Source organism: Epinephelus fuscoguttatus, linkage group LG24 (assembly GCF_011397635.1).
Source record: "Epinephelus fuscoguttatus linkage group LG24, E.fuscoguttatus.final_Chr_v1".
NCBI lineage: Eukaryota > Metazoa > Chordata > Actinopteri > Perciformes > Serranidae > Epinephelus > Epinephelus fuscoguttatus.
In genome coordinates this window covers 17,297,313-17,322,204 of record NC_064775.1, presented here as the reverse complement: position 1 = coordinate 17,322,204, position 24,892 = coordinate 17,297,313, and the positions used below count along the sequence as shown (strand labels likewise).

The window sequence follows — 24,892 nt, the reverse complement described above, 5'->3', positions numbered from 1 at the left end:
CTGCATAAATATTCCCTCACATATTCCCTCTGCTATTCTTCTTTTAAATTATCTGTAAATCATTGTTTTTATTGCTATTAATGATGTTTTAATCTCTTATGATAATTAGTCTATCAGCTGTTTATTATGTATAGATTCCTTTATTCCGCTGAACTCCTAGGCATATTTTTTATTTCATTACTCATTTATTTATGTTTCTACATGTTACTGTATGTTATGCTATGTGTACAAGGCAAGCTGTTCAAACAAATTGCCATGAGTTGTCTGAATCTAAATCAGAAAATGTACAGGATTTTAATGCTCATCCTGTACTGATATGCCTTTGCATGTCATTTCATTTCCCTTTGGAATCAAACTTATGGTAAAACACTGACAATTTTAAAACGCTCACTCAATATTTAAAGGCGCTGTATGTAGAATGTGGCCAAAACGGTTACTGCACTCAAATTCAAAACACTGCCGCGAGTCGTGTCTGCCCCCCCTCCCCTACAGATTCGAAGTTGCTGGACAGCGGCATGCTGGAGACTGATTTGTTTGCCCACGGCTGCCGTGGCAGGGCCGCGTCGCTGCGTCCTTGATCTGCGGTTTTCCAGCAGACCGTTCGAGCAAGTTCAGCTTCTCTGCTGCTAACGCTGCTGCCGGGATACAGCTGAGGAGGAGCCGGCTGCTAATGCTATGTACTGGGACACTGCTAATGCTGCTTGCCGTGCTGCTGTAGCTCAGTCATAACTGTAACTGATGCTGAGACTCTACTCTGACTGCGTGACTGGTAGACGCCGGTGGATGGCGCAACAGGCCAAAACACAAATTCAAAACATAAACATGATTTGCGGACCATAAAAATGTTTTTTAAATGCGAACATTCCGGCCGTATTATTGTTGTCGGTGAGATCAGTATGTTATATGAACATTATTCCTTAGTCTCTGTGACATATTAGGAGGATTTTACAACTATTTGCTTTAGATTTCTTACATATAGCTCCTTTAACACAAAAAACAGCAGTTTCCCCCCCTTTTGTTGCATGTGGTTTGATACGACAACTATCATCCCTGACATAAGGAGGTTATTCATGCTGCTAGGAAACGGTGGATACTCGAAGCACTTAACAGCGGAATTGTACAATAGGTAATCATTAGACCACTGTGTCTGAACTGCTTATGGAATCAACAATTTGTCCATTTTAACTGTGAAGAGGCAAAGAAGCAGCCGCGTTTGAGCTGCTAACTGATCTAACTGGAGCAGTTCACTGTGTCTTACACAGTCCCATCAGGAGGTGCACATTAATAATCCTCCGGGACTAACATGCGCATGCTTGTTTAACCCAAACAATGTGACTGTAGTTGGTTCAGATCGAGGTCGGAACGTGTTCTCACCAAAAATAAACCTGATCAGAGTTTCTTTTTCAATCGGACCGAGACCACCTCTTCAAGAAGGTCTTGGTCTGGTTGTTTTGGTGCGCACCTGAGTGTGATTGTTGTGCTCACACCTGCCAAAACGACACTTAGGAGGCAAACGAACTTGAGATCAATTGTCAAACCAAACAGGGCAGGTGTGAAAGCACCCTTCGACACAAGAACATGGGAAAATAGGCTCCAGGTCCTTGAAACAATGATTTGGAACACCACAGTTATCACTCCTGCAAACAAAAACCACCATGACACATTGTCCCACCTAAGCAGCCTCAACTTTTAACAGCGACTGAAATTTATTTGAATTAAATAAAGTCTTGTACATTTCACAGCTATAGGGGCCTACATAGTAAGCAAAACAAAGTCTACTCTTTGTCCATGTGCAGAACTACACCACAGGGTAGTTCAAGACAGTCTCATGATGTGAATAAAAGTGATGGGATACGGCTGGTGGAGAGAGGAGTGCCGAAGCTGGAGAGATGGCTCCTCAAAAGATCTGCTGATGTGAAATACAGAAGATGAGGTCCTCAGTTTGTGTGACTCCAGGAAGCATTTTCATGCTGATTCCTTCCAAAGTTACACATCCATTATTTAAATTAAAAAAAATGTTACAGTTTGCAAAATATTTCATCAAATTATCATGCTTTGAAGGCAGATAGCTGAAGTTCTTTGTAATGAACACATAGAGACTGAATTCATTATACTTTAGAGATACTGTATGGTAAATTTCTGCTCTTTTGTTCCTCCCCAAAGTCGACATTTAACATTTTGTAATGAAACTTTTCAGTTACTGATATTATCTACTTTGGAAATGTCTCTTGTCGAATGAACTTTTGAATGTGGCATCACATCCTGTAGTTTCCTGCTCCGCCTCCGTTGCCCACTTAGGACAGCACAGCCTGGGAGTGCTTGATGCCGACCAGGTTGTCGACACTGACAGACCTCCTCATAGCTGATTTACTCAGGTCCTTGTACTTGTCCTCACACAGCCTGGAGATGGCCTGCAGACAAAACAATAAGCAGAAAATTACTGCTACAACCAAACAAGAAGAGATGCCAGATGATTCACCTATAGTGCAAATGCAGCCTTGAACATACTCACCTCCAGCTTTTGGGCACGCTTGTTGCTCAGTGGCTCCAGAGGAAAACTGAGGTTGTTGTCATCGGCTAGTGAGCGCAGGTCAAAGTAATACTTTGCATAAACGCTGGCTGGGACGTTGATGTTGAACTGGAGCAGCTCCAGGAAGTGACGCTCCATCTCATTCCTGCAGAACATGGAATAAAGCAGACGGGAGGTAAGAGAATTTAACAATTATAAAACTAGAATCACCACCTCATGAACCAGTCAAATTACAGTGTACATCTGTGTGTGTCCAGAATCAGATGTAGAAATGAAAGTAGACAGTGCTTCAAGTATGGTTGTTGTTGCAAAGAAGCTACATATTCTAAGACATGGATGCTTCACACACATTTATAACCCGACAGCACAGAAGATCTACACAATCAGCACAGTTTTAAGGTGGGCACTAGGGATGCACCGATAAGTAAGGCAGTTATTAATATGTTTAAAACCAGAATCGAGTCTTTTAAAACTTAGTGTTGGATGTAACCCGCTCCTGCTAATTAGCTCGTGCTAACACTCTGGAGAAGGTCCTTCAGTGCTGCATCTACGCTGTGTCAGGCGGTCAAAGATCAGGCTATAATTTTAATTATTGGAATAACGCATAATTATAAAAATGTCCCACTATCTGCCAATAATTTATCGGTCCGATATATATCGTGCATCCCTACTGGGCACCCAAGATAAATGTCACTAATTCAGTACCTGACCAAATGTCTCCCCTTCTGTTCTTGAGATATGACGTTGAGTAATGGCCAGAAAAGTGTTTTTGCAGAACATTATGATGCCACAGTGAAGCTGACCTTTAACCTTTTGGATATGTCATTACTTATAATATTATTCTATTAGACATTTGTGCAGAATTTTGTTGTAATTAGCGTATGAATTCTTGAGTTATGGCCAATGGCGTGTTTTGTAAGGTCACAGTGACTTTGACCATCAAGACCTAATTAGTTCATCCTTGAGTCCAAGTGGACTTTTGTGTAGAATTAGAGTAAATTCATTAGGTAGTTCTGAGAAATTGCATTCATAAGAATGAGTGGGACACAAGGTCACAATGACCTTGACCTTTGACTACCAAAATCTAATAAGTTCATCATTGAGTCCAAGTGGACGTTTGTACCAAATTTTGAAGAAATTTCCTCAAGATGTTCTTGACATATCATGTTCACGAGAATGGCATGGACAGACAGACAACCTGAAAAAATAATGCCTCCGCCAGCACGGAGCAATGAAAACAAATCTGTCTTCTCAAGCTTAGTTACAACATTGGGCTGTAACATGTTAGTCAGTTGGTTTTCTTACATTAATTAACAAGTAACACCTACATGTCCTCCACTGTGATATCTTTGAGGATCTGGCAGTAGTCCACATTCCACACAGCCTGGTCGTCCCAGACCTTGGAGGCCAGCAGGATGGCACCGAGAACAATTCTCTTCCAGTTACAAGGACAGATGTCCATCTCGGCGTACGTCAACAGCCTTTCCAGGTATACCTAACACAGCACATAGAAAATCCATTTACACACAATATATACACATGTAACGGTGATTGAAATTAGAAGGTCTGAATTTTGTAAACTTACCAGAGTGACAATGGCACACTCAGCAGTGAGCTGTGCAGAGCTAAAGAGCGTTCGTATGAAGCGGTAGATTAGTTTGTGTTCTGGGTCGATCACAGAGTAGTCATCTGGGACCTTTTCTCGCTGTTGGGCAGAAGGTCACTATCATTGATCAATCGCCGCAGAATGAACAGTATACATTGCTCAAACGTATCAACTCACCGACAGAGGGTGCTTCTTCTCATCGAATATATCCAGAGAGCGGTTTGAATCTCTACAGGAGCAGAACATCAACGAGATGATATTAAACGCGCACACTATATGACTTATTCTCCCATTGTATTGAATGATAACAACTAAATGGAATTTTCAGTTCTAAGATGAACACTACAACCTAAACAAGCACCGATTTGCAAAAGGATTCATGACCTCTTGCCACTTACACTTTCAGTAACACTTTATAATCATGAAGTGAGTTTGTTAACTTGGGTTCAGGAGAAGGGCCATGGGCTAACCCTAACCCTAACCCTTATACCTGGTCAGCCCATCCTGCTGTTTCTCTCCGCGTCCTCAAACCACCGTCCCTTTCCCTTCCCTTCGTCCATTATCCTTCCTACCCTATTCTTCCCTCTGTTTATCCCTACCCACATTCCTTCATCCTCTCTTCCCATCTCGTCTTATTCAATCAGGTGGAGGCCAGGATGCCAATAAAGGCTCAAAACTAACTAACTACTGGCTTAGGATCTATCTATCTGACCATCTGACTGATGACTGGCCACCACCAAGAACTTTATCATGACAACAGCGTTTAATAAACCCAAAACAAATCCCATTCCATTATCATCTGCTTCCTAAACAAATACCCAAGTTCTGGACAACATTGAAAAAGTAAAAGGTAAGTAAAACTTTTCCTACCTGTTTTTTATGTGATAGTATATGGCCAATGCGACGCTGGAACAAAAAGAGACCGACACAAACAGTGAACCACTGGATGTGATTTTATTCTTTTGCACCAAACAAGAGCTCCTATGATGCCTTTTACATATCATGTCTTCCTTTGATATGTAGCTCACGTCTGCAGTTCAGAAAAATTGCATATTTGGTTTAACACTCCTATCTGAAACCATAGGACAGTGCTAACCACAGATTAGCTTGTTAGCTTGCAGCAGATTGGGTTAAATGAAAATGTTTTAAATAGTGAAGGACAATGCCTTATCTCTTCCCTCGTCACATGACCTGCTAAAAGGAAACAAGCACACTAAAATACCAAAACTATTCCTGTGTGGGTATTTTGAAGACAGAGGTAAAGCCGCTCACCATTTGATCGTGCTCTTGAGGTTGGGCTGGCTGACCGTGCTGTCATCGATGAATATTGTTGAGCAGGAACTGTACTTTTTTGTCAGGAGCCCTGGGGACATCTGCTACAGAAGAGACAACAGTGAAGTCAAAAAACAGCAAAACTATGACAAAACATCCATGTACAAATTCTAAAATTTTACACGAATGTTTGCTTTTTTTGGGGATTCTTCGTTCACTGTGCAGCAGTGATGCACGGGTCAGGGGTTTATAAAACCTGTACCACCCCAGCCCGTAATGAGAGCCAATCCAACCCGCTCAACCCACAAACTTACGCGCTAATTTATCACCCAAATTCGACCTGCAAACCCACAAAGTGGAGCTGAAAGTTTCTGGTGATGACCATCGCTTATAACAACCTACTTCCTGTTGGCTAAACTGTGTCATTTTTTTCAGTAAACGTCACTAGAAACACTAGAAAATGTATGTTTTTTGTTTAAAAAAACTACAAATGCAGGAAGCCAAGTACACACTCATCTTTTAATGGTTTCGTCTTGAGTAGCTCTGATCTAGGGCTGGGCTAAAGAGACAAAAAATCTCTGTGGCTGACTGGCTGACTGGCGATACACAATATGTGTCTTTGTTTTCTCTACGAAATGGACTACGTGTTCAGTTACAAGTCAAAGCCACAAGATGTCGCAAGCACTTTTATAAAAACAGAGTGTATAAAAATAAAAATGCAAATGTTTGAAAATATTCAGCTGCACAACATGTAAATGAAAAATGATATAAACTAAATAGCAGGGCTGTATGTTAACGTATTTGCACACAGCAGTGGAGCTACAGAGCTTTAAAGGTTTGCAGCAAAGGACACAAATCTATAACGTGAGTATTAAAGCATCAAGTAGGTTTGAAACAATTAAAAATCTTTAAGAGGCCGAGGGAGGGTAGGAGCGAGAGACACTTTGTCTGCATTATATACGTCTTGTTTAAGTCTCAATGTCACACACTTCCTATATCCATATAAACGGTATTATCTAAATATATATCTTGCTTAAAATATACCGATATATTGTACATATTCGTTATATCACCCAGCCCTACAATGATCTTGAGCCTGCAGCTAATATCCTATGTGGTTTGTTTACATGAGTGCACAGCTAGTTTGTTTACATGTTGCAGAAGAACTGCATAATTAACGCATTCAGTGTGGACAGAGACGCTTGCTGTTAAGACTCGGCCTACATGTTCTCAAAGGGAAATGTTTTTATCAGACATTATGACTGGAGAGTTAACTATGTCGGACTTCAACAGATTTTCCCATTCAGAAACAGATAACGGATGCCCTGAGCAGGGGCCTGTATCACGAAGCGAGATCGACCTTTCCTGGGTTACCCAGACCTATCCTGGGTTGACTAACCCTAACAATGGCAATCAGGATAATCGGTATCACGACGCTGGATATCAACTCGGTAACTCAATCCAGGATTGCTTTATCAAGAGCCGTGAACGCGCACGCAGCGGACCAATCACAATCATGAGAGAAGCGCAGCGTCACTGAGCATCCTCACAGAGCACTGTATGTGAGGGAAAAAAGGTATTTCTCGTGAGGATCAGAGATTAATTCTACTAAAATATGAGGAGGAGAAAAGCAACTTTACAGAAAAGGACAACACCGTGGCAGCTGCAGGAGGAGGAAACATGCGTGGCAACGCATAACGGGATGAATAATATTTAGCTTTAGTTTAGATTAGTTTATTTGCACATAATGTTAAAAACAGACAGTATAAAATTTACAAGATTAAAAAAAGAAAAGTGCCAGAGAGGTTAGAAGCCACTAAAAGCTTATCAAAGAAATTCCCCTGTCAAAACATCAATGAAATCACATAATAGACAAGAAAAAAAACGGGTCAGGAAAGAAGAAATAGAGGAGGAGAGAGGGAAAAATCAAGACAAAACAAGGTAGCAAACAAAATTATGTGTAGGTTAAATTACTCATCACTGGTTCAAGTAGCTACAGTACCTGTACCTGTACATCTGACACTGATCACACCCTTGAATCCCATGAAATCAATGCTGCGCAGATGAATTGCGTGTATTACAATTATCATCTAACATCATTGCGTCTGATAAATTGGTCTTTTTGTCATAACATTATATATGCTACAATGAAGCTTAAAGCTGATGCCAAAATTAAATCATATCAACACCAAATTGATAGTCTGAATACAATCATCCTGATATTGAGCTGTGTTAGAAATTAACAGCTGCGCAAAAATATACCTAGTCTCCCTCTTTAAAAAACAAAAAGGAAAATCCCTCAAACACCATGAAGTGTAGACATGATAGGCTACTTTCCACACTTCCAGCAGCAAAGCTGTCAATTAGGCCCATTATCTTTAACAGGGATCACTTCCTCAAACAAAACAAAATGTTGGCACTAATTAATGGTGCTATTAAGTGTTCGCAAATTATCAGTTTCTTTCTTATGAAGGAGTGGGATGAAATTTCGACTTCTTTCCACTCCTTTTTGAACAATCTTTTCATTGTCTGTTGTTGTAGCTTTCTTTTATTTTTTAATGTTCAAAATAAACTTTCAAATCAAAATCAATCAAATGAATTAAACTTCCCGTCATGACTAGGCTCCATTTCTGTCAGCGGAGTCATTTTTTCTGAACAGCTGATTGGCCAGTGGGTGGTGCGTTTTATAGGATCAGATTCAACCCTGAACTTACCCTGCTCCAGAGCAGGATAGCCGTTCAGAGTAAGTTACCATGGTGATCTACCCCGATCAGAACTGAACCGGCTTCGTGAGACCGAAAACCCAGGGTTAACCCTGAAGTTACCTCGCTAAGACATTAATCCTGCTTCGTGATACAGGCCCCAGGAGAGACAGAGAGACATGGAGGGATAAACAGAGAAGAGACTGTGTTTTTGTTAGCTATTAATAACTTCTGGCTGCTCTTTCTCCTTATGACATACTTGACCAATTTGTTGTTTGTGTGTGTATCTTTCTCCCCTCATCAACTGTAAAATCATGTAGACAAGTCACTTACATGATTCAAGTAGTTGCTTTTTCTCTTCTCGCGCACTAAAATGAGGAGAGAAAACTCTGTGAATTATATAAACATTTATTAAATGATGACATCTTTAACGGAGAAATATCTGACCATCTGTTTGCGACTTGTTGAGGAAGAGTGTGCTGGCTCTGGGGTGGTCCGATGGGTTGGCCTCTTGAGCCAGTTCTGTAATAAACAAGTAGGAAAGTGCGAGGGGAAAGCATTTTTACAGCACTGCATTAAAAGACTACATCTTGAAAAGTCTGAGTCAAATGAATCATCACGCACCATCTGGGAGCTCCCTGTCGCTGATGTGCTGCAGGTAGGTCCCGGTGTCTTCACTCACGTCCTCAGTGGTGGTGATGGGACACTCCTCCAGCTCCACTTCTCTCCTGTGGATCTTGGGACTCTCTCCAGGAGAGATGCAGCAAGACACTGAACCTCCCATCGTTGACCTACAACAGTCCTGCTACAGCCAGCACTGTTTCCCATACAACACAGGAGGGATCACCTACTGGTCTAACTGACAACACTGGGCTGCAGGGGGGGCTGCAACTAAGCCTGACCTAAATCTTCCAGGTGACAGATAATAAATGTGACACCAGTAAATCTGAAACTGGATCTAAACCTGTATTTAAATCTTTAAATGTTTAGTGTAGCATATTAGGGCCCAGTCTTGCCTGTGTGTCTGGCTGCTTCAGAGGTGAATGGGCTCTATGTAATGACAGCCAACTAGGTGTCTGCGGTATGTGCGGGACAGCTGACATATTCAGGGCGTGTGCGCAGCATAGCACTGGTACACTCTTACAACAATTACATGCGTGGACTGAATACTTCTGGACGGTGGATGACCAATGTCAAGTCATTTTACGGAATAGACGCTAACAGTACAAAGTCACAAGCTCCTCTAGCTCCCTCCATGGCTAGCCGGCTAACGCTAGCTTCCGCACCTCAATCCATTCTTGGCTTTTTCAGCAGCATGGATCAATCCATTCTCACTGCAGCTGGAGTCTTTGTCACAACTAAAGGCTTTTCTACGGGACTAACGTGTAAATACCCCAACCGGAAACTACTCTACGGATAAACTAAGGAAGCGGAAAGGTAGCGAGTGTGAGAATTTGTAAAAGATAGCCAACGTTAGCTTTCATCTCGTCGCATTTGCAGGAGACACGTCTTGGATGTCAAATCCACCGAAGCAGCTTAAGTTCAGAGGTAACTTCCGGTTACTGCCTTTTCAAAGTAAAAGTCCTCACCGTGTGGAGGGTAACATTAATAATAATAATAATAATAATAACCTTTATATATATATATATATATATATATATATATATATATAAACATTAATAATAATAATAATAATAATACCCTATATATATATATATATATATATATATATATATATATATATATATATAAAGGTTATTATCATTATTATTATTATTAATGTTACCCTCCACACGGTGAGGACTTTTATATATATATATAATATATATATATATATTATATATATATATATATATATATATATATATATATATATATATGTATTTTATCGTAATTTTGGTGATTCCATTTCATATTAAAGATTCTGCCTACTATTTCATGGTCTTGGCTCTGGCCTGTTGAGGCATGGACACCTCTGGGAGGTGTCCTATGGTGTTGGTGCCGGATCCTTTGAGTCCTGTAGGTTGCAAGGTGACGGCGCCAAATGCGCCAGGTCCAGCACTGGTCCTGAAATGGTTGGATTAAAAAAACAGTCAAGGCACATGCACATATTCAACAATGGATATATCTGTATTTATCTGTAAATATCTGTTTATTGATATATTTATTTCTGTTTTACAGTTTATATTATAATTTAACCTCATGTTAGGGGCCAAGAGACTACACAAAAATAATATAATGCTTTTGTAGTATGAAAAATAATTTTTTAATGCTTAAAATATTTGCTGTCTGTCTATAAATCTGTATAATGCATGAGATTTCGAGTATATTGATTATTACACACAGACATATACATCAAGTTTGTTATGAGTCCCTGTCAAATAAACTTGTAAATAAAATAAATAAATGGACCTCTGTGCCTTTGGTTTTATTTTGCCAACAGGAACGCACATGAAACGGAAGCTGTATTGCTGCTATGTGTTGTTAACTTTACAGCCCTGCTGGGCTTCATGTGCAGGCACCGCCCCCTCCATTATGTGCGAAACACTGCCGTTGAGAAAAACCTTTGCGGGCACGCCCATTACACAATCTGACTTTCCCATTGGTCACTTTTAGCCGAGCTATTATATAATTGGCTGAAAGAGTGTTGAGAGTGGGCTGGTAGCATTTTACAGTACAGGGATGTATTTGTGTTTCGCTAACGCTACAGTGTTAAAGAAAGAACAAATGTATAAAGTCACTTGCTCCGAAATAACGAGGCAGACATTGTTTGTGATATATTGGCGGAAACGATGGAGGGAATTTAAATAAGTTGAAACTGACGGAGATACCTCCACACATAGACATATATATATATATATATATATATATATATATATATATATATATATATATATATATATATACGTCTATGCCTCCACAAGACGGCGGTAATGAATCAGTAAGTCCACCAGCAAAGAAGAAGGACCGCAGTGCGCATGCGTGTAGTGCTACTTGGTGAAATATGACCACATAGTTCAGTTTCTCCTTATTTTTAAAGCATGGCTCTTGTTCCTTATGTCGAAAACCCGTTACCTGCGCTTTCCAAACTCCACAACTCAACAGCACAGTTCCGGTTTGCCAACCATGACCTCCGTCTCGCTCAGGACTGGAGGAAGCTCGGGGTAGCAGCAGTTGTGTGGGATGCGGTAAGTAGCCTGATACAGTGTTAATCTTAATCCTGCTGGACATCTCGTGATTAAATACATATTGTTTTCCAGGCAGTTGTCATGTGTATGTACCTGGAGATGGGGAAGGTGACGTTAAAGGGGAAGGCAGCCATTGAACTGGGAGCTGGGACTGGACTGGTGGGCATTGTGGCAGCTCTGCTGGGTGAGTTCACCATCCAGTTATGAGTCATACACATAAATATGAATCGACGGAAGCTAGTAAGAGACATAGGTAGTTGACTTTTAACGGCCGCTGGATGCTGCATTTAAAAAAATGTTAAACAACACTGAATTTACAGCACTGACATATTTTACTTTGAAATCCTGTTCACTTCTTAGAAATTAGGAATATAATAATAAATTATTATAAAACATACAATTTCAGTGTTCACAATTTAAGATCCAAAAAGTCAAGTTTTAAAAAAAAATGGGCTGTTCAACTTCAATTGGTCAAATTTCTATTAAAAAAATTCAAGTCAAGAAAATTTTCAAATAGGAACATCCAGACTAACCAGGACAGGACAGGCTGGTTGGCCCGGTGTTGCTATTTGAAAATTTTCAACTTGAAATTTTGGATTTGAATTTTACCAATCAAATTTGAGCAACCTAAATCTATTTATTAAAATTCTGAAACTTGACTTTTGGATTTGAATTTGCAATTATTGAAAACATAAATTCAAATTTAGCTTTTAAAATTGCAAATTGAGAAATTTTGTGGTTTAATTTTTAAAGAAGTTAATTCAGAACAAATAAATTTAAATTCAGCTTTAAAAAATTGCAAATCAAAAATTTTGTAACTTAAATTTTAAAGAGGTGAATTCGAAACAAATTAAAACCAGCTTTTAAAATTGAAAAATCAATAAATTTTAGCACTCTCGCCTCACAGCAAGAGGGTTGCCGGTTCGATCCCGGGCGTGGGAGCCCTTCTGTGCGGAGTTTGCATGTTCTCCCCGTGTCAGCGTGGGTTCTCTCCGGGCACTCCGGCTTCCTCCCACAGTCCAAAGACATGCAGATTGGGGACTAGGTTAATTGATAACTCTAAATTGTCCGTAGGTGTGAATGTGAGTGTGAATGGTTGTCTGTCTCTATGTGTCAGCCCTGCGATAGTCTGGCGACCTGTCCAGGGTGTACCCTGCCTCTCGCCCGATGTCAGCTGGGATAGGCTCCAGTCCCCCCGCAACCCTCAAGAGGATGAAGCGGTTAGAAGATGAATGAATGAATAAATTTTGTAGTTTAATTCAGAATTCAGTACACATAAATTCAAATTCAGCTTTTAATATTGCAAATCAAGGAATTTCATAGTTTAATTTTTAAAGAGGTGAATTTAGAAAAAATTCAAATTGCACTTTAAAATTGCGAATCAAAAAAATTTCTAATTCAATTTTTAAACAGGTGAATTCAGAACAAATAAATTCAAACTCGGTTTTTACATTTGCATATAAGAAGTTTTTATAATTTAATTTTTATAGCGGTGAATTCAGAACAAATAAACTCAGATGCATGGTTTTCAGTGTAAAACATTTAAATGCTATGCTGTGTTTGAATATTGAAATTCAAATTTCAATTCTTGCATCTCCTATTTACTTCCATACGATATTGGCCTTTATCAGTCACTGTCAAATTCTTCACCTCTCTAGGTGCCCAAGTGACCATCACTGACAGAGCGCCTGCCCTGGACTTCCTCTCCGCCAACGTAAAGGCAAACCTGTCCCCGGACTCCCAGGGATCAGTGGTTGTGTCTGAGCTGACCTGGGGCGTTGGACTTGACCGTTACCCAGCTGAGGGATTTGATCTGGTGCTGGGAGCAGACATTGTTTACCTGGAGAACACCTTTGTGCCGCTGTTGCAGACTCTGGAGCACCTGTGCTCAGACACTACTGTGGTGTTACTGGCCTGTAAGATCCGCTACAAGCGAGACACAGACTTTTTGAGCATGATGAAGCAGCATTTTGTCATCGAAGAGGTCTACTATGACAAACAAAGGGACATCCATGTATATAAATCCTGGAAACTGCCACCTAAGAACGATCTATGACAACTGAGTGTCCTAACTGGCTATTTTTCTATCACTGACTGCCTCCATCTTTGTAATAATTCACATCTTTTTGCATAAGAATCAAATAAAATGTCAAAAGATTACCAGAAACACATTTATTAACAGCTGCCAAAAATGTAATATTTGAATAGCTCTAACATAATGCACTGTATTATACAAGTTGGTGCTGACATTTAGAAATTGTGAATACAAAATTAATGAAAAGCAACATAAAAAAAGCAGACTATGTCATAACTATACATAACACCTAAAATAATACAACATGGCATTCCATTAATATGAAAACATCCATTTTTGTTCACGGTGAAGTCTTTGATTTGGTTGCACGTGTCTGATAGGTGTAATCGAGATGGTGAGATTTGACGCTCCTCACAATTAATAACCTCTCAAGTGCATGATGATGCCTTGATCATTAATACGAAACGAAAGGGACACTGTTAAATCTTAGAGGCACCTCGCAACAGCTTTATTTGTCAGTGGTGCGTGAGATTTTTCTGTTAAATTGTGAGATACAGTAGGATTGTTGTATGCAGAGAAAGTGCACATGCCACTTTGTAATCCTGTAACCAGAACTTGAACTGCTCTTCAAATTGTACATAATTTAAAATGTGGCGACGTAACGTGTTCAAAGACCATCCATAAGCAATTTCTGATTCCAGTGCGCCGCTGTGTGTCTCCAGATTTGTTAAGAAATGTGGCGGCAAAGTGTTTCTTTCAATACAAAACAAGTAAGGCTCATTATTTTTGTTGATTAAGGAATTTAAAAAAACAAGGATGGAAAAATCCATGGTGCAAAAACATGAGTGGAAATCAAAACTGATGCGCCAGCTGCATTTGATTTGTGTTCAGTCTCATTTTCAGGTGAGCAGCAGGAGCAAAACCCCAGTTGAAATCTGTCCAAACTAGTCTGCACCTTTTAAACGTCTGGATATTTGTTTGAACATTGTAAGAAACCAAAAACAATGAGCCTTGGTAATATAATCAGGAACATGCATCTGACAGCAACGAAACACTTAAGGAGTTCTGTAAATGTTCCACGTAAGAGATTCCGACTCTTCGTCATGTATCTTTAAAGCTGCGTTTAGCATGAAAACCATTGTACAATCCAACATAATGCTTTGCTTTTTTTGTTTATGTCGTATCAAGGCAAAGTAAAAAAAAAAAAAAAAAAAAAAAGAGTCAATGGCATTATGCAAGCAGATAATCCAATACGTAGTAAAACAAAACAGCTAAAAGATAAAATGTCCATGACAGCCCATCTACAGTTCAAAGCATTAGTAACAGATGTTAATGCGAGAGCGCAGTTACAATAACAAACGTTGCACACAAGGGTAACCTCTCCAATGTTTCGAGTGTCCCAGGGAGATCCAACTGTATAAAGTTCCGTCATTGTTGGTGATGGTAATTGAGCAGTTCCCCGTTGCTGGTGATGTTGCCCAGTTTGTCCAGGCACCAGTGACTGGAATGCTTCCCTTTGGTGGCGTCAAAAACAAAACAAAAAAGAACAGCCTTGTTATCTGTTCTGTCACTTCACCACCATGACCCTGTATTGGTGTGTACTCCTCCACATTGACTCTGAACGTCGCTTCATCCTTTGATGGGAAACTGATGGGAACAGAATTCAAATCGCTAAAGTGGGAGGGTGTGTGTGTTTTTGTTTTCGATTCCCGGTGAGTCACTTTAAGGATTTATTTCCAGCAGTTTTTAAAAAGAAAGCAGAAGAGTAGAAAAGGGGGGGAGTGGCATCCAGATGCATGGCTCTGTGCTGAGTCTCTGTACATGGGGACAGACGGGCACCTGTCGAGCCCCTGGCAGGCATTCGGTGATGTTTCTACTCTGATTTGTGGCAGTATAAGTCTTTAAGGGCTTTGAGTTCCTCAATGAGGGTTTTGTTCTGGTTCTCCAGTACGGCCACGCGGTTCTCCAGACACTTGACGTACTCCTTCTTCTTCCTGCGACACTCGCGGGCTGCCTCCCTGTGTGACGTAATGGTCGTGTGTGAGTACATGTCTTCCAGCAACACAACAGCATTAACTCGAAAGATAGACCAGTAGTCAGTCTCATAATACCCATACCTGTTTTTCATAAGTCGGACCTCCCTTTTGCGTGTGACCTCCTCAGTGCCTCCTCCTGTGCCCAGTGCAGGCGATGTCGCCATGACCACTCCGGGAGTGATAGCGCTGGTGGGGGCAGTGCGGATCTGATAGGCCTGGACATCACCAGAGGCAGCTGACAGGCAAAAACAGACAAACACAGTGTTTTTACTTAAGAGATACAGAATTTCAAATTCACATGACACACTTTGACAAACATTTTCTGATTGGTAAAGTTTTGTGCTGTAACTGCATTACAAAGCTCTTTCATCCACCTTCAGTATGCCTAAGCAGATCAAAATGTGGGAATAGTTCCACACCTTGTACAACCACTTGATTGCTGGGTACTAGGATCTGCTGCCCGTCGCTGGTCTGGGCGTACTGCAGGATGGTGGCGCCAGGCTGGGCGGCAGCAGCGTTGGCCATTGTCAGCGTCTGCAGGCCCTGCACTCCGTCCGTGCCGTTATTGGCCAGCTGAATGGCCCCGCCCTGGGTGATTGCAACTGCGGACAGAGAGACATTGTCATGTGATCGAATTAAATGAACGTAAGACATAGAAAGCAAGGAAACACTTTATTATACATCTTAAACACTGTTAACTGCAGCAACTCCCAGCTTATTTTCCATTTGTTATACTGTCTTTACGCGGTAAATCCTTCTGTATCCTGTCGACTTAAATATTTCTCCAACATCAACTCTCCCTCATTATCTGATACACAAAAAGCTCCATACAAACAAGGACCAGGGTTTTTCCAGCATGGAGACTCATGAGGCAGCTGCCTCTATCAAATTTTGTTCAGTCTTCAAACTACAATAATTATTCAAATGCTTCAAAAACAGGAAGTGATCTACATATTTTACCAGCAGCAATGAGATTGTTTTGCAAGATATTCAGCTTATCAGTATTGTGGTCATATTCTCTGTGTAACAAAAGTTACAGGGTCCTCATTTTACGACAAGAAAAACGCTAATGGACAACCGGTATTTACTTCAGCGCCATCGGAGGAGGGATGTTATCAGATACCAAATGTTGCTTGGTGTAAAAAAAGCCAAGGAAATTAAGTATTGGCTCAGCATTATACCACATCTGATTATCAAGACTTTGTTTTCAGCTGCCTCTAAACTCAGTTGGCCTCAGTACAGACAAAATGACACCGTTTGACAGCAGGATATCCTGCATGTTTCACCACACCAACCACCAGCGTCTTGTATGACAGTATCCAAAAGTACTTACTGTACTGGCCACTGCTGGTCTGATAGATGGGAGTGGGCATGGTGACTGTGGTGATGGCAGGGGCCGAGTCGTCCTCTGATTTCTCCTCCTCAATTCGAGGCACTGCTGGAGCGTCTGACGATAAATCGTTCAGAATCTTCCTGCAGGGGAACAATCACAGAGGAATCTCAGCAAGCTTTTCTTTATTTTAAAAACACCTGTCATCATTTTACAATAGCTCCTCCAATAGCATGTGATGCAGACCAATAAAACCACAGTGATATGATATGCATTTGTGGTATGATGTTACACAGACCTATAGGAAGGTCGTCTGGACAGAATCTCTCTCCTCTTCTGGCAATCTGTCACACTGTCTACGGACTCCTGAGAGTCCTCGCTCTCAGCAACAGTTGAAATCTGCAAGTGGACAAAAACAATTTTACTTTCATTTCAACAAATATGCAGCCATAACGGTGGATTCATATGTGAAGGATATTATCTACCAAGCAAGACAACAGAACTGCAGCTACTATCAGTGTTTTTGGAAGTTACTGTGCTGTCATGTGATGACAATTATTAATTTTGATCATTTCAATTTATAAATTCAAATGCTCAGTGATTATTATTTGGGCAATAAACCAAAAGAGGCTTTATGTGCTCTCACCTGTACGGTCTGGACTTGTGGGGACTGGATGACAGAGGGCTGAGCAGCTTGGATCACCCCGTGCACTTGGACTGTCTGACCGTTGGGTAACTGCACAAGAGTGACTGTGGGACTACTGGATGTCACCTGGCCAGCTGCTATGGACGCCTGCAACCATGACAACCCACAATCACACACTGTCTTTAGGTAAAGTCATGAGCCATTGTCAGCAGTAGCAATTACTCTTGTCAAGTCACTTTTATTTATCAATGCTCATGTCACACATTTGCCTCAGAGGCTCTACAATCTGACCAAATATCTCTCCCAGCATGTAGCCTTTACTCATATTTTCAAAGAGTGCTTATGCACCTAACATGTATATTCAAGGTGATGATGACATTTACCTGACCCAGGGTGATCTGCTGGACCTCAGACTCCGAGACAGCTGTTTCACCACTTTGCTGTGTGTCTGCACCTGCCTCCATTTTCATTTAAAATCTGCAAACAGTAAGAAACAACTTATTTGCATGTGTATCATCATGCTTAAAACAAACCAGTGCAGCACAAACATTGAAAAAGTGGTCTGTGGTGTGCAGCAAACACTGAGGAGGTAGTGGTTGTTGATGTTTTATAGGAGGGTGTGGCTTAGCTAAACATGCTAGCGTACAATTCATTTGTAAAACATCGTGAACGTGACTCCGGTCAGAAACCGTTTTTGATAACCAGTTATTTAAAAGCATGTCGCACTTGTGACATATAAGACTCAATAGAATAACGTTAACGTACTAATTTAAAACATGCTGAAACATTTAACTGGACTCATAAACGCTGTAACGTTAGGCTAAAGCTAACCCAAGGAGCTCTGCTACCCGCTTGCAGTTAGCATGTAGCTAGCTAGCTCGACCAGTATGAGCTTCATTGATTCTGTTAGCATGCTAACAAACTGGCTAATAGGAATGCAATAAATGTTAGCACACTTAGCCGCTATTTCTTTAACATTCACCAAGGATCTATTACAACGGAGTTGTTTTCTGTTTTAACAGCTAGTGTCGCAGCATGTCGCATTGCTACAAATGTCCACTGTTGCCAAACTAATAACGCATTTACAGTCTACTACGTTAGGCTGCTAGCTGCGAGCCTGAATGGAGGGAAATGTCTGCATGCATTGTATGCCAGTTATGTTTGCAACTAGGGCACCCCACTTTCACTAACGAGTCTGTTGGCTTAATTTTTACGTTTCTTTAATAGTGTTAATATGAATTAAATTTACATGAACAATTGCTTCTGTAACTTAATTCTACACCGTTTATTAAAAGAGAAAACACATTCAAGCCCACTCCCATATTAATACCTATGTCTCAGTTGTGTTGGGAGCCAGCGAGCCTTGCAGAGACTGACTCATTTTGAGAGCCTCTGCAACACCGCCGCCATGATCTCTTTGTTGGCTTTGTGCGGATATTAGCCGCAAATAACTTCTCTGGGCAGCCATCTATCTGTTTAGCAAACATCGGATGCGTATCCTCTTACCAACACAGACTCGCTTCGTCACTCCCGGGTCTACGGAGCTCCACTTTTATTCAGACCGACACGTAAGAGACCGCGTCAGGCTACACCTCCGTCGCGTCACCGAGAACAACAACACGGAGAGGAGGACGAGGGAGACGACGACAGCGAAAATCAGCTTCATCGACATGACTCGAGTGAACACGGAGAGTGCCGGAAAGAAACGAAGGCTGCCGAGGTAGCGATGGAAAACTACGGAGATAGCCGAGGAAAGCGCTTGAGTTCCTCGACCTTATCTGAGCATGCGCAAAGTTGTATAACAATAATAAGTCTAAAAAAATCTATCTATCTAGTGTTAATATTTTTTTGTGTGAACAGATCGACAATCCGTGGATTAATTGTACTCTTTCCACAAATACAAAATAAATAAATAAAGTATTTTTTTTATTTTTGGAAATTGTTTATCTGCAGATCCATTTTATACTTGCAAAATAGTTTTTCGGAATTTGCGATTTAAAAAAAAAATATTTATTTTGTATTTTTGGAAAGTGTTCTATATTTTAAGAATACAGATTAACACATGGGTTGTTGATGGGTTCACACAAATAACACTGAAAAATCTATCTCCATACAAATGACATAACAACACATTTATCTTCACATTTGTAATCAAGTGTAGGTCACAATTTTTATGATGTCTGACAAATAAGACAATCAAATTAATATTGATTTTTGAACATCTAGCCCACACATCACATTTAATATGAAATTACTTACCTAAAATTTTAATTATTTTATGCTTTTTCTTTTTGTTATGGCAGTGTTTCCCATGTCATGATCTTTTATGTCATTCTTACAGCTATATTTTCATGAGTCATGGTTCATTAATGGTTCAGTTTATTATCAATCAGCTCTTAAATAGTGACTTCAACACGTCTTGCCACTAACTCCCAGTAAATATCAGACACATTATTGAGATGGTTTTGAAATTTATGACCCGCATTGCCCCTATTATCCACATGGTGGCAGCAAAATCCTTCTTTATTTCTTTTCCACCATGACAGCCAGCACTGACACTTCCCAATTATACTATGTTTTGGCACAGCTCTTTCATCCCAGCACGATATGATCAGTTATCTGTGAATTTGACTGGTCTTAACTGTGACACTCACTTTTTTCCACCAAGCCACATTGTGATTTTAATGAGAAACCAGTGGGCTCCAGACCTGTATTAGTTATTATGTACTATTTACAGCCCTCGTGATCCACATTACATTTGCCTCTCCTTGGTCGTCGAATCTGGTCATAAAATGTACTCATTAACTCTGTCACTCGCGTGTGTGGACTGGTGCTGCAGGGGTGAAATGGGTTCTAAGCTGAGGCAGCTGGTCAAAATCCTGCAGGGAAAATGAGACTTCAGACCAATTTATGACCATCATCTCTATGTGCGAGGTCATTTCGGAGGCCTCTTAATAGACACACACACACACACACATACCCATCTTCACCTATCGAGTGATTGACTACACCAGTGCTGCAAACATATTCACTGCTGACCCAACCAATCTTGTGTCCTCTACCATAAAAATTGGCTGAATCGTATCTGGCAGCAAAATACTTACATTTTGCACTTTTCTATTCAAAGTGAAGCACTGATAATGAAACATGCACAGACATATTCATAATTTAAAACACTCATATAGCATATATAATAAATATTAATCACAAACAAGCCTTCTTATCTGTTCCTGTGTGCATGTCAATAACTTGATTGGGCACCGACTTCCCTTAATAATGGCCACCAGCAAGGATAGCCTTTGCAAACCATAATTAGCCTTTAATCCTACATGAGTATAGGTTTCATTAGTTATCACTGAATGTGCACTTTGCAATGCAAGCTGCTGGCCACTGTTCTGTTTGCATACAGAGAAACAAAGTGTAGACACCCATTCCCATACCCAAGACAAATTTCTATCAAGCTTACATAATAATTTGAGTATTGCCAGGATTCTGATTAATACAATGGTGTGATAAGCTCTTTGCATCATATTCTAAAGTGAAATCTGCCACGTTTATTAAAGAAAAAGACTGAGAAACTAGCGTATATTCATATTTCAGGAGCTGGAACCAGGCAATTTTTGGCATTTTTGATTGAAAAACAATTTTTTTTATTGCCATACAATTATTAAAATGCTTGGCAATTAATGTTCTTTGGATCGACTAATCCTCTCAGCTCTAAATTTTGAATAAATACATTTTAATTTTGCTTCTCCCTACCACTGAAACCCAAAGCCTCTCACATGCGCTGTTGAAAACACATGAGAGCACAAACACAATCAGGCCAGCGCTTGTATTATTCACTTCTTTATCACATCACCATCACATTTTCCGCGTGTGTATCAACATGGTCAGCGTGCCTGATGATTAAAGCAAATTTCGGATTCTGACTAGCTAATGCCGGGGAGTTCTGGCACAGAATATCTGATTGCGAGGTTTTTACCAGAGCGCTCTGACTGCAGCAAACGACCCTGGCTGTAAATCGCTGCTGAAACACCCACAAACAGCAGAGTAAAATGATGCCACAGACGTCCAAAATGGTGTAGGAGGAGGAGGATAGGAGTTTAATCTTCAGAATATGAAGTAGAGACCTGACTCCAATCCATAGCCCTCTCCTTTCCCCTTAAACCTGGCTGTCAAAGCCCCTGGCTTAACACAAGCCTCCAAAACCCCATCGACAGCAAGCCCTATGACACTTTCTATTTCCCCCAGTTTTCTGAGTCTCTCTGTTTTCATCTCTTCTAGTTTGTCTGTCATTGCTCTTTCCTTGTGTGTGTTTTTAATCATACATGCACATGAAAAATCATGACCCTGTCCAAATCATGTTCCGAGGCACTGTATGTAACAAGCACACCTTGACGTCAGGGTGTCTTCCCCGCACGGCACTGCAATATTGAGCGTATTAATAACATGCCTGATATATTCTGTCAACATCACCGACGGATTTTAAATGCAGTCCTCAATCAAACCGAGTGGAAATATCATACCTGCCACTCAAGCAGAGCATTATGGGAGATATCAGCTCATGGGGGTGTGCAAGAGGCCACCGTCCAGAGAGAGGCTGCATATGAATACGGAGGGGGAAAACATGCATCGCATTTGAATACCACTGACCTTATATGCATGCTTTTCATTGTAGGTTGAATTACCTGAATCGCATATGAACCAGTGCACCTGGCTGGGGTTGCCATGGATACTGGGCCCCACAGTCTGTCTCTTTCTATCATACACGCACACACATATAAGCGAGGTTCTCAAATCTGAAGATGTGAGTTTCAGAGATATCCAGTAAAATATTGCGTCGCTGAGGAGCAGTATCAAGCTGCAGCTGCAAGGCAGGAGAGTTATCTAACACACTGAGATTGTGCTGACCCAGACCTCTTGCTAATCTAGGCTGTAGGCAACAACGTGTATTGGGCGATCTCAATCAATCCGTCAAGGTGTCAGCTCCTCCCTCCCTCTATCTTTTCCTCCTGCAAAGATTTTTGCCCTCTCCCCTCCCCCTGATTCAACCATCTGACCATCCTTTCTTTCTTTCCTAAAGGTTAGCTTCAGATTCTGCTCTAATACAATACTCAGATGCCCATAAGTGCATTGAAAGAATCATTGGTCACTTGAATCATTACTCCTCCAACCAAATCCAAAGTGCAAAAATTCATTTCAAAGTTCAGCCAGAGCAAATGTGAAGCTTCAGTGGTCTGAGTTTGACAAACCAAGTGAGTATATTTCAAAGTTATAGAAGTTCTAATATGAATTTCCCTCCTTGTGTTTCCATGAATGGTATTCCTTGCCGAGCAGTGGGTGGAGGGATATGTTTTGATAGTCAAATGACAATTTGTTGCCAGGAAACAACACCAACAATAAACCAAAATGCAACTGCCAGGACAGAGATATCTACTTGTATACATAGATCGGATACACCAGGGTTGGGGTTGAATAGTCTTTTTGCTTAGAAAGGCTCCTGCTTGAGTGGCAAGCATAATGGAACTGGGCATACACTGTATGATTTGAGCCTGTTTCTGACCTGATTGTTTGGCGGCACGGACCAAATTTTAACTATGTCAGGCGTTGGAGCGAGGACAGATCATGGTGCGATAAACTGCTCCCAATGGGCCATTCGGATGAATTTCTGGCACGTCAGAAATTTTTGTTGGCGTCGTCGGGCTCTCGCACATTTGAAGCAGAGCCACAAGTCGATTCCTCAAGGTCAGTCAATCCATCTATCCATTTTCATCCGCTTATCGGAGCCAGGTCACGGGGGTAGCAGGCCGAGCAAAGCACCCCAGACGTCCCTCTTCCCAGCGATGCTTTCCAGCATGCCAGCATCACAGAAGCAAAAGAGGCGCGATGGGCACAACATGTAACACAACAGCGGCCTCTAGTGTGACATATAACATATGCATCAGCAGTGCTTTATAAACAATAACATTTACATGGCAATAACAATAATTTACAATCCCTATTCTGATATGTCCACACCAATTTGCACCAGATGCAAATTGTCATGTTGCGTTACTCGCGCAAGTTTGAACACTAGAATATTTTGTGTTGACTCGATGAATTAACTTTTGCCGGTACGTCGTCTGAGTCATACGTCCCTGGAGGATCTCAATGCTGATTGGCTAGTGCGGCTAGATTTTTCAATTCTTACAAATAAGCATATGATGTGACTCATGCTACTCGCTTCATTCGCACCACTTAATTTGCGTCATTCGCGTTGTGTGCATCACGTCATCGGGATTTCTCATCTTCTCGTATCTTTACATTTCATACATGTTATTCATGCCTGTGAATTGCTTAATTTGCGCCCGGTGTGAACACAACATTATATGGCAACTGATTTCGTTTTCTGCTCGGAGGGTAAGAAGCTCCCAGACCTTATTGTTTTCCCAATCTTGAAGCCACTGTTCTTGCTCTTGGAGTTAGCTGCTAACTGCAACCAGCTACTTTTTCTACCTTGAAGAGGCAGTGTAAAAGGGGCTGCACAAGCCTCACACTTCCATTACTGCCAGAGAGACACCTGGCCTTACTTAAAAATGATTCCATTCAGTTCCATACAGTGATGTGCACAGATTCTAGAAAGGAAAAAAGAGAGGAGGTTTGGTATTGGCACTCTGATTTTAGGTATTTCCAACAAATATCAGTTTAAACTAACAAACACAAATAACAACCCTCTCAGGAAACCCTTACAGACACTTTAAATAAGGCAGTGAAGATTGCCAATTTCAGTTGTTCACTTTAAGCACCATCTTGTTACTCTCACTTCATTTTTTTTCAGCTGCTGCAGCATCTGTAATTTTCCTCTTTGAGTGCCAGGAGTTTGAAGCTGGTCTCTGGTGTTTCTTTATCGTCCATGTTTGGCTTCACACAGATAGATGAGTCCTTCCCACACTCTGTTTGTCAAAGCAATTTGAGTTCCAACTGAAGCCACCTTGTTCTGTGAAGAAACCAGAAGTGCAGGCTGATACTAGAATCTCTGCTTTAATCAGGTTTCTGTGGAGAGAGATAACTGCTCGTTCAGGTATTCATGCTGGAGGTAAAACATGTAGTCCAAGCCCTGCAAGTTCTATGAACACAGCGTTTTCAAAATACCGTATGATCCAGCAAAGTAAAAAAAGTGCCTTTTAGGTCTCGTTCACACGCATCAACATCAGTTCAATGTCAAAACATTTGCGAGATATAAAGGGAGAAAAAAAAACATCCTCACACTCTCAGTACAGAAGTGCATTTTTCATATTTTAGCTTTTGATCTATGACTTTTTCCAGCTTGTTTTCTTTCTTAAACGAAAATCGACAATGAATCCCCCCCGTTGGCTTTTTTCTTTTAGCGAGGCAGTAGGAGGGCAAGACAGTGGTAAAGACAAAAACGCACAAATGATGGGCGCTGGGTGCTGGAGTGTATGTGTGTGTTTGTGTGGATTTGCCACAGTGTTCCTTCCCGTCATAACATGTCATTCTGGACACTATTACTCCCAGCAGAGGCAGACACTGCGGCTCACTGACACAGA

The 24,892-nt window shown here is 40.9% G+C and overlaps 3 protein-coding genes across 6 annotated transcripts; 1 reads left to right on the top strand and 2 right to left on the bottom strand.

Annotated features, from left to right (window-relative positions):
* Window positions 1-1,672: 1,672 nt before the first annotated feature.
* Window positions 1,673-9,636, bottom strand: LOC125885005 (cyclin-Y-like protein 1). 3 transcript variants are annotated; one of them, XM_049570360.1, is made up of 10 exons: window positions 8,735-9,636; window positions 8,558-8,632; window positions 8,444-8,478; window positions 5,409-5,512; window positions 5,007-5,042; window positions 4,314-4,365; window positions 4,116-4,235; window positions 3,859-4,025; window positions 2,513-2,675; window positions 1,673-2,411 (listed from the first exon to the last, which is right to left on the bottom strand). In XM_049570360.1, the coding sequence occupies exons 1-10, from the start codon at window positions 8,892-8,894 to the stop codon at window positions 2,295-2,297; spliced, it is 1,029 nt and encodes a 342-aa protein (XP_049426317.1). In that variant the 5' UTR covers window positions 8,895-9,636; the 3' UTR covers window positions 1,673-2,294. The 3 variants fall into 3 exon arrangements, with proteins under 3 accessions (XP_049426317.1, XP_049426318.1, XP_049426319.1); XM_049570361.1 differs by having other exon boundaries at window positions 5,409-5,509; XM_049570362.1 differs by lacking the exons at window positions 8,444-8,478; window positions 8,558-8,632 and having other exon boundaries at window positions 5,409-5,509; window positions 8,735-8,857.
* Window positions 9,637-11,044: 1,408 nt separating this feature from the next.
* On the top strand, window positions 11,045-13,506 carry mettl21a (methyltransferase 21A, HSPA lysine). The gene is made up of 3 exons (XM_049570382.1): window positions 11,045-11,298; window positions 11,371-11,482; window positions 12,957-13,506. The coding sequence occupies exons 1-3, from the start codon at window positions 11,152-11,154 to the stop codon at window positions 13,352-13,354; spliced, it is 657 nt and encodes a 218-aa protein (XP_049426339.1). The 5' UTR covers window positions 11,045-11,151; the 3' UTR covers window positions 13,355-13,506.
* A 1,017-nt stretch (window positions 13,507-14,523) lies between these two features.
* On the bottom strand, window positions 14,524-19,019 carry LOC125885008 (cyclic AMP-responsive element-binding protein 1-like). Of its 2 annotated transcripts, none has more exons than XM_049570367.1 (8): window positions 18,852-19,019; window positions 17,729-17,822; window positions 17,346-17,492; window positions 16,998-17,098; window positions 16,703-16,842; window positions 15,789-15,971; window positions 15,451-15,604; window positions 14,524-15,351 (listed from the first exon to the last, which is right to left on the bottom strand). In XM_049570367.1, the coding sequence occupies exons 2-8, from the start codon at window positions 17,813-17,815 to the stop codon at window positions 15,207-15,209; spliced, it is 957 nt and encodes a 318-aa protein (XP_049426324.1). In that variant the 5' UTR covers window positions 17,816-17,822; window positions 18,852-19,019; the 3' UTR covers window positions 14,524-15,206. The 2 variants fall into 2 exon arrangements, with proteins under 2 accessions (XP_049426324.1, XP_049426325.1); XM_049570368.1 differs by lacking the exon at window positions 18,852-19,019 and adding an exon at window positions 18,676-18,816.
* Between the last annotated feature and the right edge of the window lie 5,873 nt (window positions 19,020-24,892).

What these genes read in the sequence shown, in the direction of transcription:
- mettl21a (XM_049570382.1), top strand. Translation starts at nt 11,152, where the DNA reads ATGGCTCTTGTTCCTTATGTCGAAAACCCGTTACCTGCGCTTTCCAAA. An exon ending in CAGCAGTTGTGTGGGATGCG is followed by an intron (nt 11,299 to 11,370) that starts GTAAGTAGCCTG and finishes ATTGTTTTCCAG; the next exon opens with GCAGTTGTCATGTGTATGTA. An exon ending in CATTGTGGCAGCTCTGCTGG is followed by an intron (nt 11,483 to 12,956) that starts GTGAGTTCACCA and finishes TCACCTCTCTAG; the next exon opens with GTGCCCAAGTGACCATCACT.
- LOC125885008 (XM_049570367.1), bottom strand. Translation starts at nt 17,815, where the DNA reads ATGAAAATGGAGGCAGGTGCAGACACACAGCAAAGTGGTGAAACAGCT. An exon ending in GACCAGCAGTGGCCAGTACA is followed by an intron (nt 15,972 to 16,702) that starts GTAAGTACTTTT and finishes CTCTGTCCGCAG; the next exon opens with TTGCAATCACCCAGGGCGGG. An exon ending in CAATCAAGTGGTTGTACAAG is followed by an intron (nt 15,605 to 15,788) that starts GTGTGGAACTAT and finishes TTTGCCTGTCAG; the next exon opens with CTGCCTCTGGTGATGTCCAG.
- LOC125885005 (XM_049570360.1), bottom strand. Translation starts at nt 8,894, where the DNA reads ATGGGAGGTTCAGTGTCTTGCTGCATCTCTCCTGGAGAGAGTCCCAAG. An exon ending in AAAGCAACTACTTGAATCAT is followed by an intron (nt 5,513 to 8,443) that starts GTAAGTGACTTG and finishes TCTCTTCTGTAG; the next exon opens with CAGATGTCCCCAGGGCTCCT. An exon ending in GATATCACAGTGGAGGACAT is followed by an intron (nt 2,676 to 3,858) that starts GTAGGTGTTACT and finishes CATGTTCTGCAG; the next exon opens with GAATGAGATGGAGCGTCACT.